This window comes from Vombatus ursinus, unplaced genomic scaffold (assembly GCF_900497805.2).
Source record: "Vombatus ursinus unplaced genomic scaffold, bare-nosed wombat genome assembly UNPS02014803.1, whole genome shotgun sequence".
In the NCBI taxonomy this organism is placed as follows: domain Eukaryota; kingdom Metazoa; phylum Chordata; class Mammalia; order Diprotodontia; family Vombatidae; genus Vombatus; species Vombatus ursinus.
In genome coordinates, this window is record NW_020954581.1 from 1,428,741 (window position 1) to 1,448,690 (window position 19,950).

Sequence of the window (19,950 nt, forward strand, 5' to 3'; positions counted from 1 at the left end):
TATTCTTTGCTTCTGTGCTCTACTGATGTCCCCAGCGCTTCAACCATGGCCCTGTGGGCCAAGTGCTATTCTGCTCCTTAGTCTTCTAAGGAGAGAACCAGCACGATGTGTGGTGGGTGGATAGGGAGCTGACCAGGAACATCTGGGCTCAAGTCCTTCCTCTGACACACGCAGGCAGTGTGACTCTGGGCAAGTCTCTCAGCCTTTCATTGCGGTGGCCCACTCTGCTCTCTAGGACTCCCGGTTACAGAGATGTTCCTGATCCACATTGGTAGAGAGGGGAGAGCTCCCCAGGTCATTGAAATCACAGGTCCCAACCTCGTCCCTCTGTTCATATAGAGTTATTTCTGTCTCTCCCAACTTGCTAATTCTCAGCCATATTTCCTTCTCTTCCTCGGTAATCTCCTTCATTCCTCCACCATCAGCTATGGCCTTGCTGCAGATGATTCCAAAGACTGGATCTCCAGCCCAGACCTCTCTCTCGACCTCACACTACCTGCAGTGCCTCCCCACCTGGCCATGCCCCATCTCTATCTCCAGCTCCAAGTGTTGAGTTCTCAAACTGAACTCACCTGGCCTCCCCCACTCGCTCCTCTCTGTGACCTCCCTGGTTCTGCTAGTGCCATCACACTCAGCAAGCCATCCTGTTCAAAGGTTAGTCGATGCCCATGATTCGCTCGGTTTCCTCATCCCCACCCCACCCTCATCCTCTCAGGCACCAAGTGCTACTGATTGCCTTTCCTCCTCTATCTGCCCGCTCACCTTTATGGCCACTGCCTCCACTCCAGTGCGAGCCTTGATTACTGCCAGCCCTGACTTGGGAGACGGCCTCATGTTCGGCCTTCCCACCTCCATTCTTTCCTACTTTTACTGCCTATCTTGCTACAAGCTCCAGGGGCAGTTTCTTATTTAAACTTCCTGTTTTCCCCAGTGCCCAACCCAACACTCTACAAAAGCCGGTGATTTGTAAAATGCTTGTTGATTTAATGAATAAATCCATTCTTCTTATTGAATTTTCCTTATGTGAAGATTTTGTAATGTTAACTCTTTTCCTCAAAACTCCTCCGGGGCTCCCTATTTCATACTGAATAAAATAACACCTTAGTCTGACTTTTTTTTAAGGCAATCAGCAGTGTGGAAGCCAGTATTTCGAGCCTTATCTTACGGCACATGTATGATGCTCTAGCCAAGCTGGACTTTTTGCTGTCCCATGTATATATCCTGCCTTCTCTCCCTTTTGCTCATGCCATTCCTTACACATAAAATACCCCACCTGCCTCCCCATCGTCCTTCTGCCAGAGGCCTTTGTGGGTCCAGCTCCCACCCCCAGGGTCTTTTTGAGATTACCCCCCATTAACCCGCATATCTCTCATGTGTATATATATAGTTGTATGCACGTTGTCTCTCCTACCTCCGTGGGGAGCCGAACCATATTTTTGCCTTTCTTTGTATCCCCAGCTCTTAGCACAGTGCCTGGCACAGAGGAAGAGTTTAGTAAGTGCTGGTTGTGACTGACCTATTTAATTCCCACCAATCCTTTGAAGCCCAGATCAATTGCCGGTCTCTTCCGTGAAGTGCTCCCTGACCTTGTTCCTCCCACCCCTGCCCTGAATCAGTATGGATCGATCCTTCCACCCTCATACCTGGAATCTGACTTGCACCCCTTATACAGTTACCATGTTGTGTTATTGTTCCTCGTATATATATGTATATATGTATATACGTATATATGTATATATATATATCCTCATATATATATATATATATGTCGTCTTTTTCTATTTGATTGTCTGGTGGATAACCCTCATTTTTGTTTCTTCTCCAAACCTCTACTGAGTGGATACTTAACAGGGGACATTTAATGTTGATTGAATGAATTAATGATAGACATTTTGGGAAAGGTTCTAAATAAGTTTTGTTCCCTTGTCCGTCCCCCCACCCCATAGCTAGAGACAAACTGTGGAGGGCACAAGCCTCCTTTGTGAACCAAAACTAAATTGATCTTCTTCTACAATTCATAAACGAGTTCTGTCACTAGCACTCCATGAAGCCAGGGACTTAATTAACCTCTTGCCTCCCCACCGGCAAGGGCCTTGCGTGACTTGCTTTGGCAAGTGGTGGCTTCTTAATAGATTGTTGCTGTCACTTATCACAGGGCTGGGAGGCAAGTTCATAAAGAACGCTATTTCCTGTTTTTTCATTTGAAATCAATGTAGTAAGCACCAGAAAATCAGAGCTGCGTTGAATATCAATGAAGGAGTGGTTGAGCAAAGACAGAGAACCTGGGCCTTTAACTTAGCAGGGCTGTGTCTGTGTGACGGGCATTCAAATACTTGAAAATCAGGTAAAATGAGATAATATTTGTAAAGCACTTTGCAAACTTTAAAGTGCTATAGAAGTGCTTTTGTTGTTCAGTCATTTCAGTCCTGTCCCACTCTTTGTGACCCATTTGCGGTTTTCTTTGCAAAGACACATGGTTTGCCGTTTGCCTCTCCAGCTCATTTTATGGATGAGGGAACTGAAGCAAACAGGGTTAAGTGACTTGCTCAGGGTCTCATAGCTAGTAAGTGGCTGAGGCTGGATTTGAACTCATGAAGATGAGTCTTTCTGATTCCAAGCCCAGTGCTCCATCCACCGTACCACCCAGATGCCCTTATATAAATGCCAGCTATTTATCCTCCTCCTCCTCTTCCTCATCATCATCCTCATCATCACCATAATCACCATAATCACTACCACCACCACCCCAAGTCTTTTTTTCCAGGCAAATCATCCCCATTTCTTTCAAATGATCTTCATCTTATGTGATCTCCAAGACATTCACCATCTCCTGACCGCTCTGCTCTGTTCTGCACAAGCTCCAGCTTGCCAAAGTACTTCCTAAAACATGGCACTGAGTATGGAATAGAATATGGCAGAAGTAGGCTAACCAGGGGGACTGTGTCCTCCCTGGTCTTGGATACCAGGCCTTTCTGAATGCAGCCTAAGATTGCTTTAACTTTCTTGGCTGCCACATCAAACTACTGACTCATATTGAATTTAAAAATTAAAATCGCCAGACCTTTTTTCAGATAAGCCCCCATCTTATTTCGGTGAAGTTGATTTTTTGAACTCATGGGTAAAGGTTGACATTTATCTCTACCAGACTTCCATTTATTTGATTTGACTCAGTGATCTTGCTTTTTGAAATCTTTCTGGATCCCTCTCTGCTGGGTATCATCTACAGATTTGATGAGCACATGATCTATGCTTGTATCCAAGTCATTGACATGCACACATTTAATAGCACGGGGCCAAGCACAGATTCCCCATATACAAAGTTCAACCTACTATAAAACATGGTGGGTGGTCTGTGAGAGTTTTTCCCAAACTCGTCACTCACTGCCAATTTAATGATGAGCTTAGGCAGGCCAGCATCACTGGGTCAAACTTGAAGCCTTTCTAGCATGATGGGGGCCTCCAGACTCTGATTTAGAATCTGGGTTTTGTGAACATCTGAAAACCAGGCTCACCTTGGCATCAGGAGGACGCTGTCAAGGTAGGACTTGAGTAAAGGCTACAGCTAGTAGGGCCAACTTTTTTGTATTGACCCATTCGGTCTGTCTATTTGATTTTTTCACTTTTTAAATTTTTTTTTATAAACTGACAATATCAGCCTATTATTTCCCCATAATACAGTCACAACTCTCATTCCAATTAGCAAGATCTCCTCAGAAGTAACCTGTGTTTCTCAATTCTGCTTACCAAGGCTGGAAGCAAATGGAACAATTTTATGAAGCCAGCAACCATTGTAACTTACTTATTAATCTTCCAGAATCATGATCTCTTTCCATCCTCCAATCCGTGTATATCACTTCCCCATCCTAAAACATTACAGAAGTCTCATAAGTGTAATGACAACATAATAGAAAGATAAAATTCTTTAGTAATGCTCTTTGACTATAATGGCATTTACCATAATACCACACCCCCCAAAAACTGAATTTAGTGAAAAGCCAATTAATACAGTTGGAAAAAGAATTAGATATTATTTAATGCCATTTGGAGCCTCTCCCAAATGGTGGATTAACTGAATTTTTTATTCTTCAACAAGTTTTCACACACATATATCCATTATTCAGGTGATGCATTAAAAAATTAAGCAACCTCCCAAAACTGTGCTTGCTAGTTCTAGGTAAGTGGGCAGCTTGCTGGGTTTTCTTCTTTGATCCAAGTCCAGATAATTGCCCCAGTTCTGCATGCCAGGTTTGCCTGGCAGATTGTTGGCAAATAATGGCAAATTTCTGAATAAAAATGGAAAATATGGATGTTTTAAAACTTCTAGATGTTTCTGTCTTGAATAGACAAAGGCAGTGTGATATAGTAGAATGAGAAATGGACTGGAAGTCAGGCTAGCTGGGTTTAATTTCATACGTGATAAGAAAGTGGCTCCATGACCGCTTGTCAGGTGAGATATGCCAAGTCCTTTGTAAACTTTAAAGTGCTACAGAAATATTAGCTATTATAATATGGCTATAGAAATATTACCTGTTCTGATTTTCATTGTTTTTCTGGCTAAGGGAATTCTTGCTCAAATATGTGGACTGGATCTTGAAGGTCCCATCCAACTCTGATGCTCTGTGATTGTAGGGTTACCTAGAATTGAGATGACTACCTAGAATGGGAGATTCTCTTACCTTCTTAGTGCTACAGTTCTGTGCTCTGTGCTGCTTGACTCAAGGCAGTGTGGTATAGGGAATAGAGTTCTGGACCTGGTGCCAGAAAGACCTGGGTTAAAACCCAACTTAGATGCTTTCTTGGCTATGTGAAGATCTTTCAGCTTTCAATGTATGGGCCCACGATATTACATTAGCTGTAGTAATGTCTTCGTGGGATTGTTGTGATGGTCCCATAATACAATGTATGTAAAGAATTATATACACCATAAAGCACATTATGAATGTCATTCCTTGGTATTCTCGACCTTCCTCTACTGTTAACTGGCAGTGTGACACTCATCTCTGAGGCTCAATTTCCTTCCTGGTTAAATGAAGAGGCTGGATTAGAGATAATGTCCAAAATCAACATTCTTTAACTGTAAATATTCTAGCGATTGAATGAATGTTTCAGTTTATATCAATGATAAATCAGTTTCTCTGTAGTTTTTAGAAATAGGAGCAGGCTACATAACTTTCAGTTAAATGAACTTCTCTAGTTTGGGGTTTTAAAAAACCAACAAAAATCATTTTTTTGGAAACTTTAGGATGGGATTTAAAGCTTTTTTATATTGAGGGCCAGGAAAGTTTGAAGAGATATCAGAGATCTAAAGCATAAACAAGAAAAGGAGAAAATGGTAAGTAATTGAGACAGCTGGTTGGCCAAATAAATAGTGTGTTAGGCCTAGAGTCAGGAAGATTTAAGTTCAAATTTACCTTCAGACACTTGTTTACCTGGGTGACCCTGGGCAACTTTAACTCTATCAACCTCAGTTTCCTCATCAATAAAAAGGGGATAAAAAATAGTCCTTACCTCATAGAGTTGTTGTGAGAATCAAATGAAATAGCATACATAAAGTACTCTACAAACCTTAAATTGCTATATAAATGCTATTAGAACTATTAATTAGATGAACTGGATAAAGACTGAATATTAGAGCCCTACATAGGAGAGTTTCTTTTTGCTTCAGGTTTTAGCTGGAATCTGCTCACTGCCAGTGAAAGGTAGATGAGTTGAGAGGGTTCTGCACGGGGAGTCCAGGTCAGAAGCCTACCATAAATAATCAGGCCCTCCAAGCAGTCAACAATTCACTATAGCAGTTGGGCAGAAGACATGGGTCACGATGACAAGAAAGTAAGGGGAGCAAGGGCCATTTTGCCATGGTCCTTGCAGAGAACACACAGGATGTTTCTGTTTTATGACAGTACCAAGTAACAAAATGCAGGTTTTTCCTTGTACTAGAGGAGGTGGTGAAAAGCCTGGAGAAACATCTTTGGGTCATCATGGAGAATGGAGAGTTCTGGAAAGAACTGAAGCACTTGAACAACGAGGAAAAAAGATCAGAGGAGGCCCAGGGGAATCCTGGCTTCATCAGGAGGTTTGAGGCTGGAAAAATGGGGCACAAGGAAGGAAAGAAGGAAGGAAGTATCATGGCATGTTTGGAGCTGAACAACTGATTTGAGGCTTTCACCTTAAAGCAGGGACAAGACTCTCAGAGGAGGAAACAGCTTCTTGTGCTTCAGGAAAAGATGGCAATGAGGATCCACAGGTACTATTAGGACAGAGGCTATCTAATAATATTTAGAGGAAAACTCCAACTCATCTGTAAGATGGGGATAATCTGTAAAATGATAGTCGTGGGAATCTATACAATGGGTTTTCTCATTTGTAAAATGGGGATAGTAATAGTAGCTACCGTAGATAATATTTGTAAAGCAAACCTTAAAGCACTATACAAATGCTAGTTATTATTATTATTGTTAGCACCTTATAAATGCTAGTTATTATTATTGTTGAATTTTTCCTGCATTTATGTCTCTTCTCTTGGGTTAGTTCAGCTCTTTGAGGACAAGGACCATGCCTTAGACTTTGCACAAGTAACTAGCACAGTGCCATAAATATGGTAGGTGATCAATAAATACAGTATTTGATCATTGCTCAAGAGACTTGGTTTCAGCAGTAAATGACAGATTTCATGACCTTTTTTATGTTCACAAAAGAACCCTTAGACTAGAAAGAATGATATAGCAGGTTAAAAAAAAGTTTCTAAAGCAGTTAGATACACTTAAAATATCAAAAGTTTGTAGGTATGAAAATGGCAAATTCTTTTCAACAAAGAAAATATAAAATGTGTCCCAGTTTCTGTGCTTTTCTCCCAACTCAACACTCTTTCAACTTACTTCTGTTCCAATGAAGAACTTTGTGTTATAATCTTCTATTGGCTTGAGGATTTTGGCCAAACCGGATTCTAGGTTGTGGTAAGGGTCCTCTCCTGCAATCTGGGCTTTCTGCTGGAGTGTCTGGGCGTCTTTCAGAAATGTTTGGATAGAAGAAATACATTTTTTATGGTTAAAAAGACAGGTCACAAAGCAATGTTCTTTAAATTGTTCCTAATTAAGCACAAACCACGACAGTTATTTCTGATCAAAATGGAGCCCAGAAGCATTTGCTCTTCTGTGATAGGTCAGGATTTTCTAAGTCAACCATCATGTCATCAGCAAATACTTTTTGTTTAGCTTTATGTCTTTAATTTTTTCCATTGTCTTCTCTTTTTTGCTGGCATTTCTAGGATGACGTCAAATAACACTGGAGAAAGGAGCTGTCCTTTCTTTATTCAAGAATTTATTGGAAAAGCATTTAGTGGTCTCCTAGTGCATAGCAACTGGCTTTTGATTTAGATCAGAGTGAGCAAATTACAGCCTGTTTTTGTACCTGCTTAGAACTAAGAATGGTTTTACATTTTAAAATGGAAAAAAAAAATAATTCTTAGCTTAGATGGTGCACCAAATACAGTTGCTGACCCCTGATTTAGATATATACTATTTATCATTTTTAAAAAGATCCTTCAATGCCTATGTTTTTCAAGGCTTTTTAGCATAATTAAGTGTAGTACTTTGTCAAAGGCCCTTCCTGTGGTTTTGGTTGCTTTTGTTTTGATCACAATTAATTATATTGTTTTCCTAATGTTGAACCATCTTTGTATCCCTAATATAAATCCAACTTGACCATATTGAATAATTTTTGGACATATCATTGCAGGCTTTTTACCAGGATTTTATTTTAAAATTTTCAATAGATATTTATTAATGATGTTGGCTTTAAGTTCTCTTTCTTTGCTTCATCCTTCACTTGTTACTATGATTGTATTTGTTTTATAAAAGGAGTTTGGTAGGGTATGTTTTCCCATCACTTTTTGAGAAAAAATTGTGTAGTATAGGTGTTAATTGTTCTGCAAAAGTTTGATAGAATTCTATAAATCCTTCTGGACAAGTTTTAGTATTTTTTTTTTTGTAGTTCCTTTATTTTGACTAGTTCAGTTGCTTTTTCTGGAATTATATTTTTTTATGATTTTTATTTTGTATTTCTGCTCATCTGGGCATTTCATATTTTGCAGATAATCTTTAGTTCTTTTAAATTCTCAATTTTATTGATCCATAACTACATAAAGTAAGTTCTGATAATTTTTTATTTTTTTCTATGTTTATTGTGACTTCACTTATTCATTTTAAAATTTTGTTAATTTGATTTTTCTGTCCATTAAAAAAATTAGGTTAGCTTAAGGTTGGCTTAAGGTTTCTCCCTTTTTTGAAAAAAAAATAGATTTTATGAACATCTAAATTATTTGATTTTGAATATTTGAAATTCTTTGGTCCTGGTGATTTTTTGTTTCTCTCTCTCTCTCTCTCTCTCTCTCTCTCTCTCTCTCTCCCTCTGTGTGTGTGTGTGTGTGTGTGTGTGTGTGTGTTTACATAAGAGTTTGCCATTGACCTATTCAGGTCAAATTCTGTTTCAAGATGTCGACTTTCTTTTTTAGCTTATCTATTTCTAGTTGTGTTACTTTGGGTATTTTTTGCAAGTATTCATCCATTTATTTTATATTATTGTTTTTGTTGGCATGTTAACTGTGTCCACTGCTCTCTAGCAATTTCCTTTATTTCTTCACTCTCTGTGGTAATTTCACACATCTTCTTATCATTCCACCTTTCCCAGGTTTGACATCGATTTTGACCTTTGCTCTAACTAATCAATAATGTAGCTACATTCAGACATCTTATTATGAAATGACTTCCACCCCAGAACACAATTGTTTCCTTCCTTCCTCATTAAAATAATTAGTATTTCACAGCAAACTTAATATAGTTCATCTCTTCTTGTTCAAAGTAACAATCTATCCTTAGGACAATAATATCAGTCAATCACTCACCAAGCATTTATTAGGTTCCTACTATATGCCAAAGATCTGTTACTCTTCTGCATGGGGGGCTTTCCCTGTCCTAATGCAGATTACGAAGTTCATCTAATTGAAGTTGCCAGAGGCTCGGAGAGGTTAAAGAATTTGCTCATGATCACATAACTAATGTATGTCAGGGGTAGAATTCGAATCCAACTCTTCCTGACCTGAAGTCCTGCTCTCTATTCATTGTGCCATGTTTCCTCTCAGTGGTTACATGATACTATTTTATATATTAGGTTTTTTAAAAAGGCTAGGTAGGACCCCTGAGAACAAAACCATGATGCAATCATTCTTTGTTTGTCTATTTGTTATCTTCTCACCCTTTGGGGAGCATGAGAATTGAATTTAGTCCAATACACTTGTCCAGCAAAATCACTAACTGAAAATTTAAAAAAAAATCTGGTCAGACTCAAGATGAAATGTCATTTAGTTTTTTAAAACCTTGTGTTTCAAAACCTGGATTCAGTCCTAACCCTTTGTGTAGACAGCTCTACCACAGTGAACACTACTTCTGAAAGCTCCATTTTTGTGGTTTCAACTCTACTTTTCTTACAATTAAGCTAGAACACATTAGGTGAAGTTTGTGAACAAAAACAGTTTGCTCAGACAATAGCAGCACCTCAAACTACCTATTCAAGAACCTTCTCAAAGAGGTGGGCTGTTACCTTGAATGTGGTAATGGAGAAAATCATCTCTCAAGCTGATTTTGACTGGGCAGTGGTCTAAAGTTGTGCCACTTTTAGCCAAGGTTATCTTTTTGAGGAGAAAAGAAAAAAATAAAAATTCTTGGTACATTTACTTAAATTATTCTTGAGAATAATTCTTTTTTACATTCAATTTTAATTTTATTTTTTCTCAACTACATGTAAACAAAATTTTTAACATTTATTTTTAAAATTTTGAGTTCTATATTCTCTCCCTACCTCTGTCTCACCCCTTACTCTTCTTGTTTGAGAAGGCAAACAATTTTATATAAGATCATCCATGTGCAATCATGCAAAACATTTCTATGTTAGTCATGTTGAAAAAGAAAATGCAGACCAAAAAAACCACAACTCAACCAAGAATAATAAAGTTTTAAAAAGTATGCTTCAATCTACTATCAGACTCCATCATTTCTTTCTTTGGAGGTGGATAGCGTTTTTCATCATAAGTCCTTTGGAATTGTCTTGGATCATTGTATTGCTGAGAATAGCTAAGTCATTCACTGTTGATTGTCATATGATATCGCTTTTATTATGTGCAGTGTTCTCCTGGTTCTGCTCATTTCATTTTGCATCAGTTCATGTAAATCTTCCACAGTTTTTCTTATAACATCCCGCTTGTCATTTCTTACATCACAATAGTATTCCATTATAATTATATACCACGACTTGTTTAGCCATTCCCCAATTGATGGGCATTCTCTCCATGACCAATTCTTTGCTACCACAAAAGAGCTGCTATAAATATTTTTGTATATATAGGTTCTTTTCCTTTTTTTATCTCTTTAGGGTAGACACCTAAGTAGTGGTATTGCTAGGTCAAAGGGTATGCACAGTTTTATAGCCCTTTGGGCATAGTTCCAAATTGCTCTCTAATTGCTCTCCAGAATGGCAGGACTAGTTCACAACTACTCCAACATCAGTGTCCCAATTTTTCCATATCCTCTCCAGCATTCATCAGTTTCTTTTTCTGTCGTGCTAGCCAGTCTGATAGGTGTGAAGTGGTATCTCAGAGTTGTTTTGATTTACACATCTCTAATCAATAGTGACTTAGAGCATTTTTTTTCATATGATTATAGATAGCTCTGATTTCTTCTGAAAACCGCCTGTTCACATTCTTTGACCATTTGTCAATTTGGCAATGACTCATATTTGAGAAATGAGGCATTTTTAGAGAAACTCGACATAAAATTTCCTCCGCCCCCATTTTCTGCTTTCCTTCTGCTACGTTGGTTTTGTTTGTGCAAAACCTTTTTAATTTGATTAATGGAAACTATCCATTTTCTCTCCTGTAATGTTCTCTATCTCTTGTTTGGTCATTTCTTCTTCCCTTATCCATAAATCTGATAGGTAAAATATTCCATGCTGAGAAGAATTCTCACTCTTTTTACAGAATACAACCACTCATTGAATTGAATGAGAATCATCTGTCTTTCAAGCATCCTGTCCAGGAATCCACCCCCAAGGCTGCTTAGCCTTTTCCCTGTCTCTGCTGATGACAGCAGCCCAGGTGTTCTGGTGGCCAGTGTGGGAAACTGTCTGACTCAATATTCCTTCCCTGCTCCCCTTCCATCAAAGGTATCATACACGCATATTTGTTCTCTTCCCTCTGTCTTTTGTCACTTAATCATCGCTCATTTAATTTGTTTTTTTTGTTTGTTTGTTTGTTTTAGGCAAATGGGGTTAAGTGACTTGCCCAGGGTCACACAGCTAGTAAGTGTCAAGTGTTTGGTCTGAGGTCGGATTTGAACTCGGGTCCTCCTTACTTCAGGGCTGGTGCTCTATCCGCTGTGCCACCTAGCTGCCCCTGCTCATTTCATTTAACTTCAGGTAATTTCTATGTCTTCCTTAGAGACACTCACCATCTTTAATTCCGTTTCCCTCTCTGAACTCTCATTTACTCTCAGTAGAAAAATCTGCCTTCCTATCTCCCTCCATGGTAAGCTCTCTGCCTTTATTAGGAAAGTGTTAGTGGAGGCACTTTTCTTAAACCCTCCAAAATACAGTAAAATCTTTTCTGTAATTTCCCAAAATTTTCCTCCTGTCCTGGCTAAAGCCACTTTTCCTCAAGCACCAACTTCCATGAAAAGTAAGAAACCCACTTATTTCTTATTAAGTTACATTGTTTTCCATTTTGTTTAATAGTATTGTAACACTATTGCTTTCTACAACTTTCATTGCATTATCTATGATATTTTGGCTACATTACTGGCAAAATAAGCTTTTGTGAACTGAGAGCCTAACCCCAATTTATGATTTATGTTTCTGTGGGAAAACAAATCCCAAGTTCATGCAACTCACTGGCAAAGGGACTTTTCTAATACGACTTGTTCATAACAATAGGATCTCAGAACTGGGAGGTACCTTGGAGGCTACCTTGCCTACTTTACAGTTGAGCAAAAAATTTCCCCCACAGCACGCCCAACAAATGACCATCCAATCCAGCCTTTCCTTTCACACCTTCTGTGAGGGAGAATTTGCCACCTTTCCAGATGCCCATGCCACTTTCAGACAGTTAGACTTTTCAGGTAGTTGTCCCTCAGACTGTACAAAGGTCTATTTCTTTACTCCTCCCACCCATTGTTCCTAGTTCTGTCCTTCATGGCTATTCCCTCCCTCCTGTGGCAGCCTTTCAAATAATTAATGCCACCCCAAGGTCTTTTCTTCTGCTACTTGCATACCCTCATGTTGGAGATTGGCTTTATGTGCAACTGACTGCTTGTCTTCATTCTGTGCTAACATGATCACAGTTATCCTCATTTGAAGCATGTTACATGTCTCTATTAAGCTGGGTCGTCTTACTTTTTTATTTTTTTTTTAGTAAATCTCTATTGTGTTTATAAGTGAGTCAGTGTAGTGAGAACCAGCCTCAGAGAGTATTCAGGAACCTCCTGTGACGCATACTGCCTGTGTGATCCTGAGCAAGTCACAAAATTCTCTGGATGCCCAAGAGCTGCATTACTTCCTGGTGAACTCCCTTCCCTGATGAAAATCCGGGTTTGAATCCCACCCCCAACCCCAAAATACTTTATGTAATATATTCAATTAAAATGGAAGAATTTTTTTTGCCATAATACCTACCCTAATATGAGGCTTCCAAGAGAGATCTAAATGTAAAAAAGTAGAGGGCACATCATGAGGAACCTCAACACTTTCTTCTTTTTTTTTATCAGTTGATATTGGTGGAGGCCTTGTTGGTCTGATATCCCAGAAGTATATTGTGCTAACAGTGGGAAAATATACAAGTCATCCTCTACTTAAAGAAAATTATTATGATCTTAAACACCCATAAGCACAAACAATTCAATATGCAAAGAACAGAGAATTGTTTCTGAAACTTCTGTTATGTATAGTTTCTTTTCAAGCACATATTAAATTTAATAAGGTTGTTTGTATCCCTTTCTAAACTTCCTTCTCCCCTCTTCAGTGTATTTTTTAATATCTCATTGACAATGTTTTCTTTCTTTTCTCCTCTTTTTTCCTGTGTGTCACTTGCTGCCCCTCTGAGTCCTTTTTTGAAACAAATAAATATAACCAAGTAAAAAAGAAATCGACACATTGACTATGTCTAAAAATGTGGGTCTTATTTTGTACTCCAAGTCAGTCTTTGCCTAAAGTTTGGAAGCATGCTTCAGTGTCGGTTTTCTAATATCCTCATTTGACGTTGTGTTGATCAGGACTGCAAAGCTGTTGAAAGAGACATGGTGGATAGAGATGGGGACTTTAGTTATTCAGATATCTGCTGGAGCTTTCTTTCTGCCAAATTCAGAGCAGACAATAACCTCTTAGCTTCCTTTAATGATGATTTCATCCTTCAAAAGTAGAGGGACCAAGAAAGGGAAATAATATTTTGGATCTGATTCTCAGTAGTAAGGGGCACTGTTTTCTAGAGTAGAAATGATAGAAACCTTTGGGGAGAAGTAGCCACTCCCTTCCAAGTTTGTGATAGAAGAGAGGAAATCTGGTCATAGTCCAACATATGCCCTAGGTTTTTGGAAAGTGGATTTCAAAATAGTCAGAGAAAGGATAGGAAGATTCCCATGGACTTTAAAATTCCACTGGCGAAGTCATCCCAGGAAGTATTGGAGATACTCAAGAATGAAATTCTGCAGACACAAAGGCAAATGGTTCTAAGAAGGAGGAAAAATGGGATTTGTCTGAAGAGACTGATATGGATGTAAAGGGAACACCCCCACAAACCTAGATGAAAATATACATGTATATATACACATAAGTATATGATAAGAATGAGGCTAGATAACATAGGATGAACTTAAAGTATGGCACAATTCTATAAAAATGTCAGGAGTGCAAAAGCTCAGAAAAAAAGATGAAGATACTGCACAAGAAACGGGTTTGTTCATTTTTTTAATTGAGAGAAGAGAAAGAAAAATGAAAGAAAGCATGGGACCTTTACTTGAGGTAGATGGGACAGTGATAACAACAGAGAGAAAGCAGAATGGCTCAACCATTTTACTTCTGCTTTCCTTACCAACGAGAAGTATCTTCACACTGGAGGTAACAGAATAAAAAGGACTGAGAGAGAGTCAAAACCCAAGACAAATAAGTAAGAGATAGTAAGACAAGTGTGAGATAGTAAGAGAGTACCTAGTAGCCCTTAATTAATATGAGTTACCTTTACCTGGCTCTGATGGACCACATCTTCGGAGACTGAAAGAATTGGCAAATGTGAATGCTGAGCCATGCTCAGTAATACTTGAAAGATCATGGAAAATTAAATGGGTGCCACAAGATTGGAGAAGGATGACTGTTCCAACTTCCAAAAAAGGAAAGTGAATGGATTAGGCTAACCATAGACCAGTAAGCTTGACTTTGATTTCTGGGAAAATTCTTGAGTGGATCATTAAAGGGACGGTTGGTGAACCCCTGGAAAGGGAAGCAATGATTACAAAGACCCTGCCTGGCTTCGTCAAGAACAGATTAGGCCAGTCTAACCTCACTGCCTTTTGTGATAGGGTTACTAAACCAGTAGATGAGAGGGATGCTGTAAGATTAGTTTACCTATATTTCAGCAAAGATCTTTTGATAAAGTATCATATAATATCCTTGGAGAGAAATGAAGAGATATGGACTAGACAATAATACAATTAGATTAGGGATTATTAACCTTTTTCTATGTCATGGACCCCTTGAGCAATCTGATAAAGTCTATGGACCCTTATCAGAATAACATTTTTAAATGCATCAAATGAAATACCTAGTATTACAAAAGAAAACAAATATGTTGAAATACAGTCATCAAATATATGTGTATATATATACATATATATATATTTAAAACACAAGTTTAACCTGGACCCCACATCCAGAACCCCTAAATTAGATTAGGACTGGCTGAATGGCCAAAAAGCAGTTGTTAATGGTTCAATGTCAACATGGCAGAAGCCCTCCATTGGAATACTCCAATGATCTGTGCTTGGCCCTGAGGTATTTGATGTTTTTTTTTTAATCTGTGACTTAGATAAATGCATAAATGAATGCTGATATTTACAGAAGACACAAAGTTGGGAGGTATCCAGAAAGATCTTATTTAACAGCCTAGAACACTAGGTTGAATCTAATAAGATCAAATTTAATAGGGATGAATTTGTAAGGTCTTGTATTTGGGTATTAAAAAAAACCCAAAACCAATCCTTCATAATTACAGGATGGGGGAAGCATCTGTATGCTTCCTGAAATAATTGAAATACTGAAATATAAAACTGAAATAACAGTTTTTTTAAAAAAAATATAGGTTTTGTGGCCAGTTAAAAATTTGTACTCATTATTAATAATATGAATATAGTTAAATATTTTCTATTATTGTTGATAGTAGCTTACATTTCTATTAGATTTTTTGGTTTATATTGTTTTCTCTCTGTTGTCTCACTTGATCCTTTAAGTTATGAATACCTTAAATTTAGAAGCAATAGAATATCTAGAAATGAACATACTGCTTTTAAGTTATTTTATGGGTGGGGGTACATGCTTATCTCACTTGCAATAGAATGTGAATTATAGCATGACTAATAACCCAGCAGCAAGCTCCAATATTCCACTCTTTCATTATTGAAAATTAAATTAATGCCATATAGGCTGCGCCTCTTCAAGGAAAAATAAATGACAAGAGCACTTATTAGATTCTCATCAGAATTCCACATATTTTGTATAAGTGTAGATGATTACAGGTTTAAAAAATATAAATACCAGTCTATTGAACATGTTACAAGCTGGCAACATATTCCACTTCGATTCTCAAAAGCATATCCCATTCTGTTGAGCTAAAAAAGAAAGAAAGAAATGGTTTAGGAAAAATGACTTCCAAAAACAGATATATTCCTAATACAGTAAGTAATTGAATTTGTTATTGTTCAGTTGTTTTTCAGTTATGTCCGACTCTTCATGATCCCATTTGTTTTTTGGGTATTTTTTGAGACAGTGTGGGTTAAGTGACTTGCCCAGGGTCACACAGCTAGGAAGTGTTTGAGGCTGGATTTGAACTCAGATCCTCCTGACTCCAGGGCCAGTGCTCCAGTTAGCTGCCCCTATTTTTTTTTTTTGACAAAGATCCTGGAGTGGTTTGCCATTTCCTTCTCCAACTCATTTTACAGATGAGGAAACCGATGTAAACAGGGTTAAGTGACTTACCCAGGGTCACACAGTTAGTAAGTATCTGAAGCCAGATTTAAATTCAGGAAGACTCATCTTCCTGACTTCAGGTTTGTCGCTTTATCTACTTAATTGAATCAAGTGATCATTTTAAAAGAAAACCTTGCTAGACATCTAGCTTGTGAATCCTTCAGCCACTATATTGGGAAAAGAGGAGGGTGAGAGAAGGGATAGAGCCGCAATTCAGAGTGAATGGGATGATGATAACTAACATGGGAAAGAAAATAGAGCCACTTTTGTTTTCTCGGCTAAGGAGAATGATCTTTGGATTCACAGATGGACAAAAATGGCTAACGAAAGGAGCTGGAGAGAGCACCCAGCCAAGCTGCCATGGATGAGTTCGAGTCAGCTGGACCAGATTAATCACATTCCAGGATATGGACAAATTGACGAGTCACCGTCAGTGACTGTCAAAAGCCCCTGCAGAATGGGAGAGAGGCCCCAGCATCGGAGAAGGGGAAGTGTTGACCTGGGAGTCTACATGCTGCAGACTAAGGAGCTTGACTTGGATTTCTGACAAAATCTGAATTTCCTATTAAAGGCACTTAGAAGAGGAAGCAAGTCCTCACAAAGAGTCATCATAGCTTCACCAAGAACAGGTTACACCAGAATAATTCCGTTGGTGACTAACTTCATCTAGTAACAGGATATTAGACTGGTAGATTGGGGGCAAAGCTTCCCTACCTGCAGGAAGTGATGCAGTGGGAAAAGTCCTAGTTCTGGAGGTTGAGAACCCATGTTCTGATCCTGCTTCTGATTCTTACTAGCTTACTAGTGACTTTGGTCAAGTCACTTAATCTCCCTTGGCCTCAATATCCTCATCTGTGATCAATTACATCAGAAATATGACTGAAAACACGAGGGCTTGGATGAGATGGCTTGGGAGGTCTGTTCTTGATCTATGGTCCTGAGATTTCAGCAAACCAATTGACAAACACCTCTTACATTATTTTCATGGACAAGATGGAGAAAGACTCTATAAACAATGGTTGGAGTTAGGTGGATTCAGATTGAACTGAATAGCCAGACTCAGAGTTATTAATGTTTTAATTATTAATGGTATCAATTAATAATTAGCTATTAATGGTTTGGTGTTCACTTGGAAGGAGGTCTAGGCTAGAACCCTCTGAAGGAATACATGCTGGGCCCTGTGATGTGTGACATTTTTTTTAAAATCAATAACTTCTATAAAAACACAGATCGCCTACCTGTCAGGTTTGTGGGTGACACAAAACCAGAGGGGATGGCAAGCTCACTTGATCATAGAAGCAGGATCCCAAAAGATTTTGACAGATAAGACTAGGGATGGGGACTAGAAGTGAGATTTAATTGATAAAGGGAATTCCTGGATGAACAAATTCCGTTTACCAATTCAGGCTGGCATTTTCTCTGGAGCTCATAAAGTTGCCTAGAGCACTGAGAAATGATGTGACTTGCCTCATTACGTGTCAGATAAAATGGGTCAAATCTAAGATAAAATTTAGTAGGGACAGATGAAAAATATTTTCCTCGGGTTCAAAATATCAAGTCTACAAGATGGGAGAGGTGAAGCTAGAAAGCAGTTTATCTGTCAAAGAAGTAGAGTGGCAGAGATGTAATAAGGATAGGGCAGCTGAGGCCCTGCCCCAGTGCCAACATGTGGGGGGCTGCAGACACCGCCACACCAGGTAGTGAAGAAAGCAAATGAGGTAAGTCAGACTCAACCTGTTCTTGAGAAAGCCATCAATATCCCCTAACCATTTCTATAGTGATCAGTTCTAGAATTTTCCTAGGAATTGAAGTCAAGCTCACTACCCTATAGTTTGCAAACTCTGTTCTTGAAAATCGGGACATTTATCCTTCTTTGATCTTGAAAGACTTCTCTTATTTTCCATGATCTTCCAAATATTGCTGTAAGCATATCAGCCAGTTCTTTCAGTCCCTGAGAACATAGCTCACCTGGACCAGGTGGCCTGAATTCATCACTGTGCCTCACCTGCTTCCAACCAGTTGCTAGGTATTTTTACCTTTACAACATCTCTTGCATCAGACACCTTCTTTCCACTCACACATTCACCACCTTATTTCAGACTTTAATAACCTCTCACCCTAGATTACTGCATCATCTGCCTCACTGCTCTTACTAAACCAAACCATGTTACACACTGTTGCCAAAGTCATTTTCCTTGAGTGCTGATCTGACTGTGGGACTCCATTCAAGTCAGCATCCATGGTCCCTTATTGCTGGAGCATAAGCCATTGCAGTCAGTGGGTGAATAAACATTCATTAAGCACCTAATTTGCACCGCCAGGCACTGTGCTAAGTAGCAGAGATAACAAAAAGAGAGGAAAGACAGTCCCTGGAGGAATTCACAATCTCATACTTGAGACAACAAGCAAACAGCTATATACAAACAGTATGGGATAAATAGGAGATAATCACAAGAGGGAAGGCACTAGGATTAAGAAGTCTTGGGAGAAGCTTCCTATAGATGATGAGATTTTAGTTGGGATTTAAAGGAAACCAGGGAAGCCAGTATGTGGAGATGAGGAGGGTCAGCATGCCAGGCATGGAGGACAGCCAGAACTGAGAAATGGAGTTGTTTTTTTTTTCCCTGGAAGAGCAAAGAGGCCAGTGTCACTGGATCAAAAAATATATGAAGGGGAGTAAGGTATAAGAAGATTGGAAATGTGGGAGGGGGCTAAGTCATGAAGGTCTTTTGATATTGAACATAGCATTTTGTGTTTAATCCTGGAGGCAATAGGGAGCCCTTAGAGTTTCTGGAGTGGCTGGGGTGGGGGGGTTGACATGGTTGGATGTACAATTTGGAAAATCACTTTGGTCTAAAAGTAGGGATAGTTTCATTCTTTGTCCTTCTGTAGTAGGCAGCTAATAAGTGCTTAATTGATTCATGAAGGGCAATTAGATATTGTCTTACTATCTCCCTGCTTATCCTAGGTATCAACTCCCTATCAGTCAGTTTGTTTGTTGTGTCATTTTCAAGGGTCATTCATAAAGAAAACAAAAACAAAACAGGGAAACATAAGAGTAGAGCTGACCCTTAGAAGAAGTAGAGGAGTAAGTGGGAACAGAATGGCTGTCCTTGTCCCAGTGTGATTACATTGGCTTCCCCAGGGAGATTAGGTGAGAGAGAAAAAAGGTCAAGGACCCCCCGAGGATGGGCTCCTTTTCCTAGCACTCTTCACCCCAGGTTGGACCTGATGATAGCGGTTGTCCAGCTTTTGTCTGAAGCCCTCCAGTAACAACAATAAACAAGAACAACAACAACAATAACTGACATAGATACAGTGCTTTAGGGCAGCTGGGTGGCTCAGTGTACAGAGCACTGGGCTTGGAATCAGGAAAATTCATCTTGATGAGATGTTAGGGGAATAAATTCATATATTTGTGATCCCTTTGGAAATAAATATTCATGATTTCAGTCAATTCCCTTAGGACCCTGGGAAATTTTTCTAAGTATCCCTTTAATTCACTGTATAAAATAATCATCACTTGTCTTTACTGCATGCTACTGCAAGGTTCTTTCCAAATGATGTCATTTATACCCAAGGAGGAATTTTTGCTCCTTCAGATAGCATATGATTTTTTAAAATAAACTTTTGTTGAATTTTCAAATGCTAGAATCTTCCAATTAGAAAGACCCTTAG

General features: G+C 38.8%; 1 protein-coding gene across 1 annotated transcript in view; it reads right to left on the reverse strand.

Moving 5' to 3' along the window:
• Positions 1-19,950, reverse strand: part of WDR63 (WD repeat domain 63) — a 123,433-nt gene that overhangs the window by 18,960 nt on the left and 84,523 nt on the right. Inside the window, 5 exon segments of the mRNA XM_027873926.1 lie at positions 3,800-3,863; positions 6,876-7,003; positions 9,595-9,682; positions 12,715-12,856; positions 15,841-15,914. Of these exon segments, the coding sequence (XP_027729727.1) occupies positions 3,800-3,863; positions 6,876-7,003; positions 9,595-9,682; positions 12,715-12,856; positions 15,841-15,914 (496 nt within the window).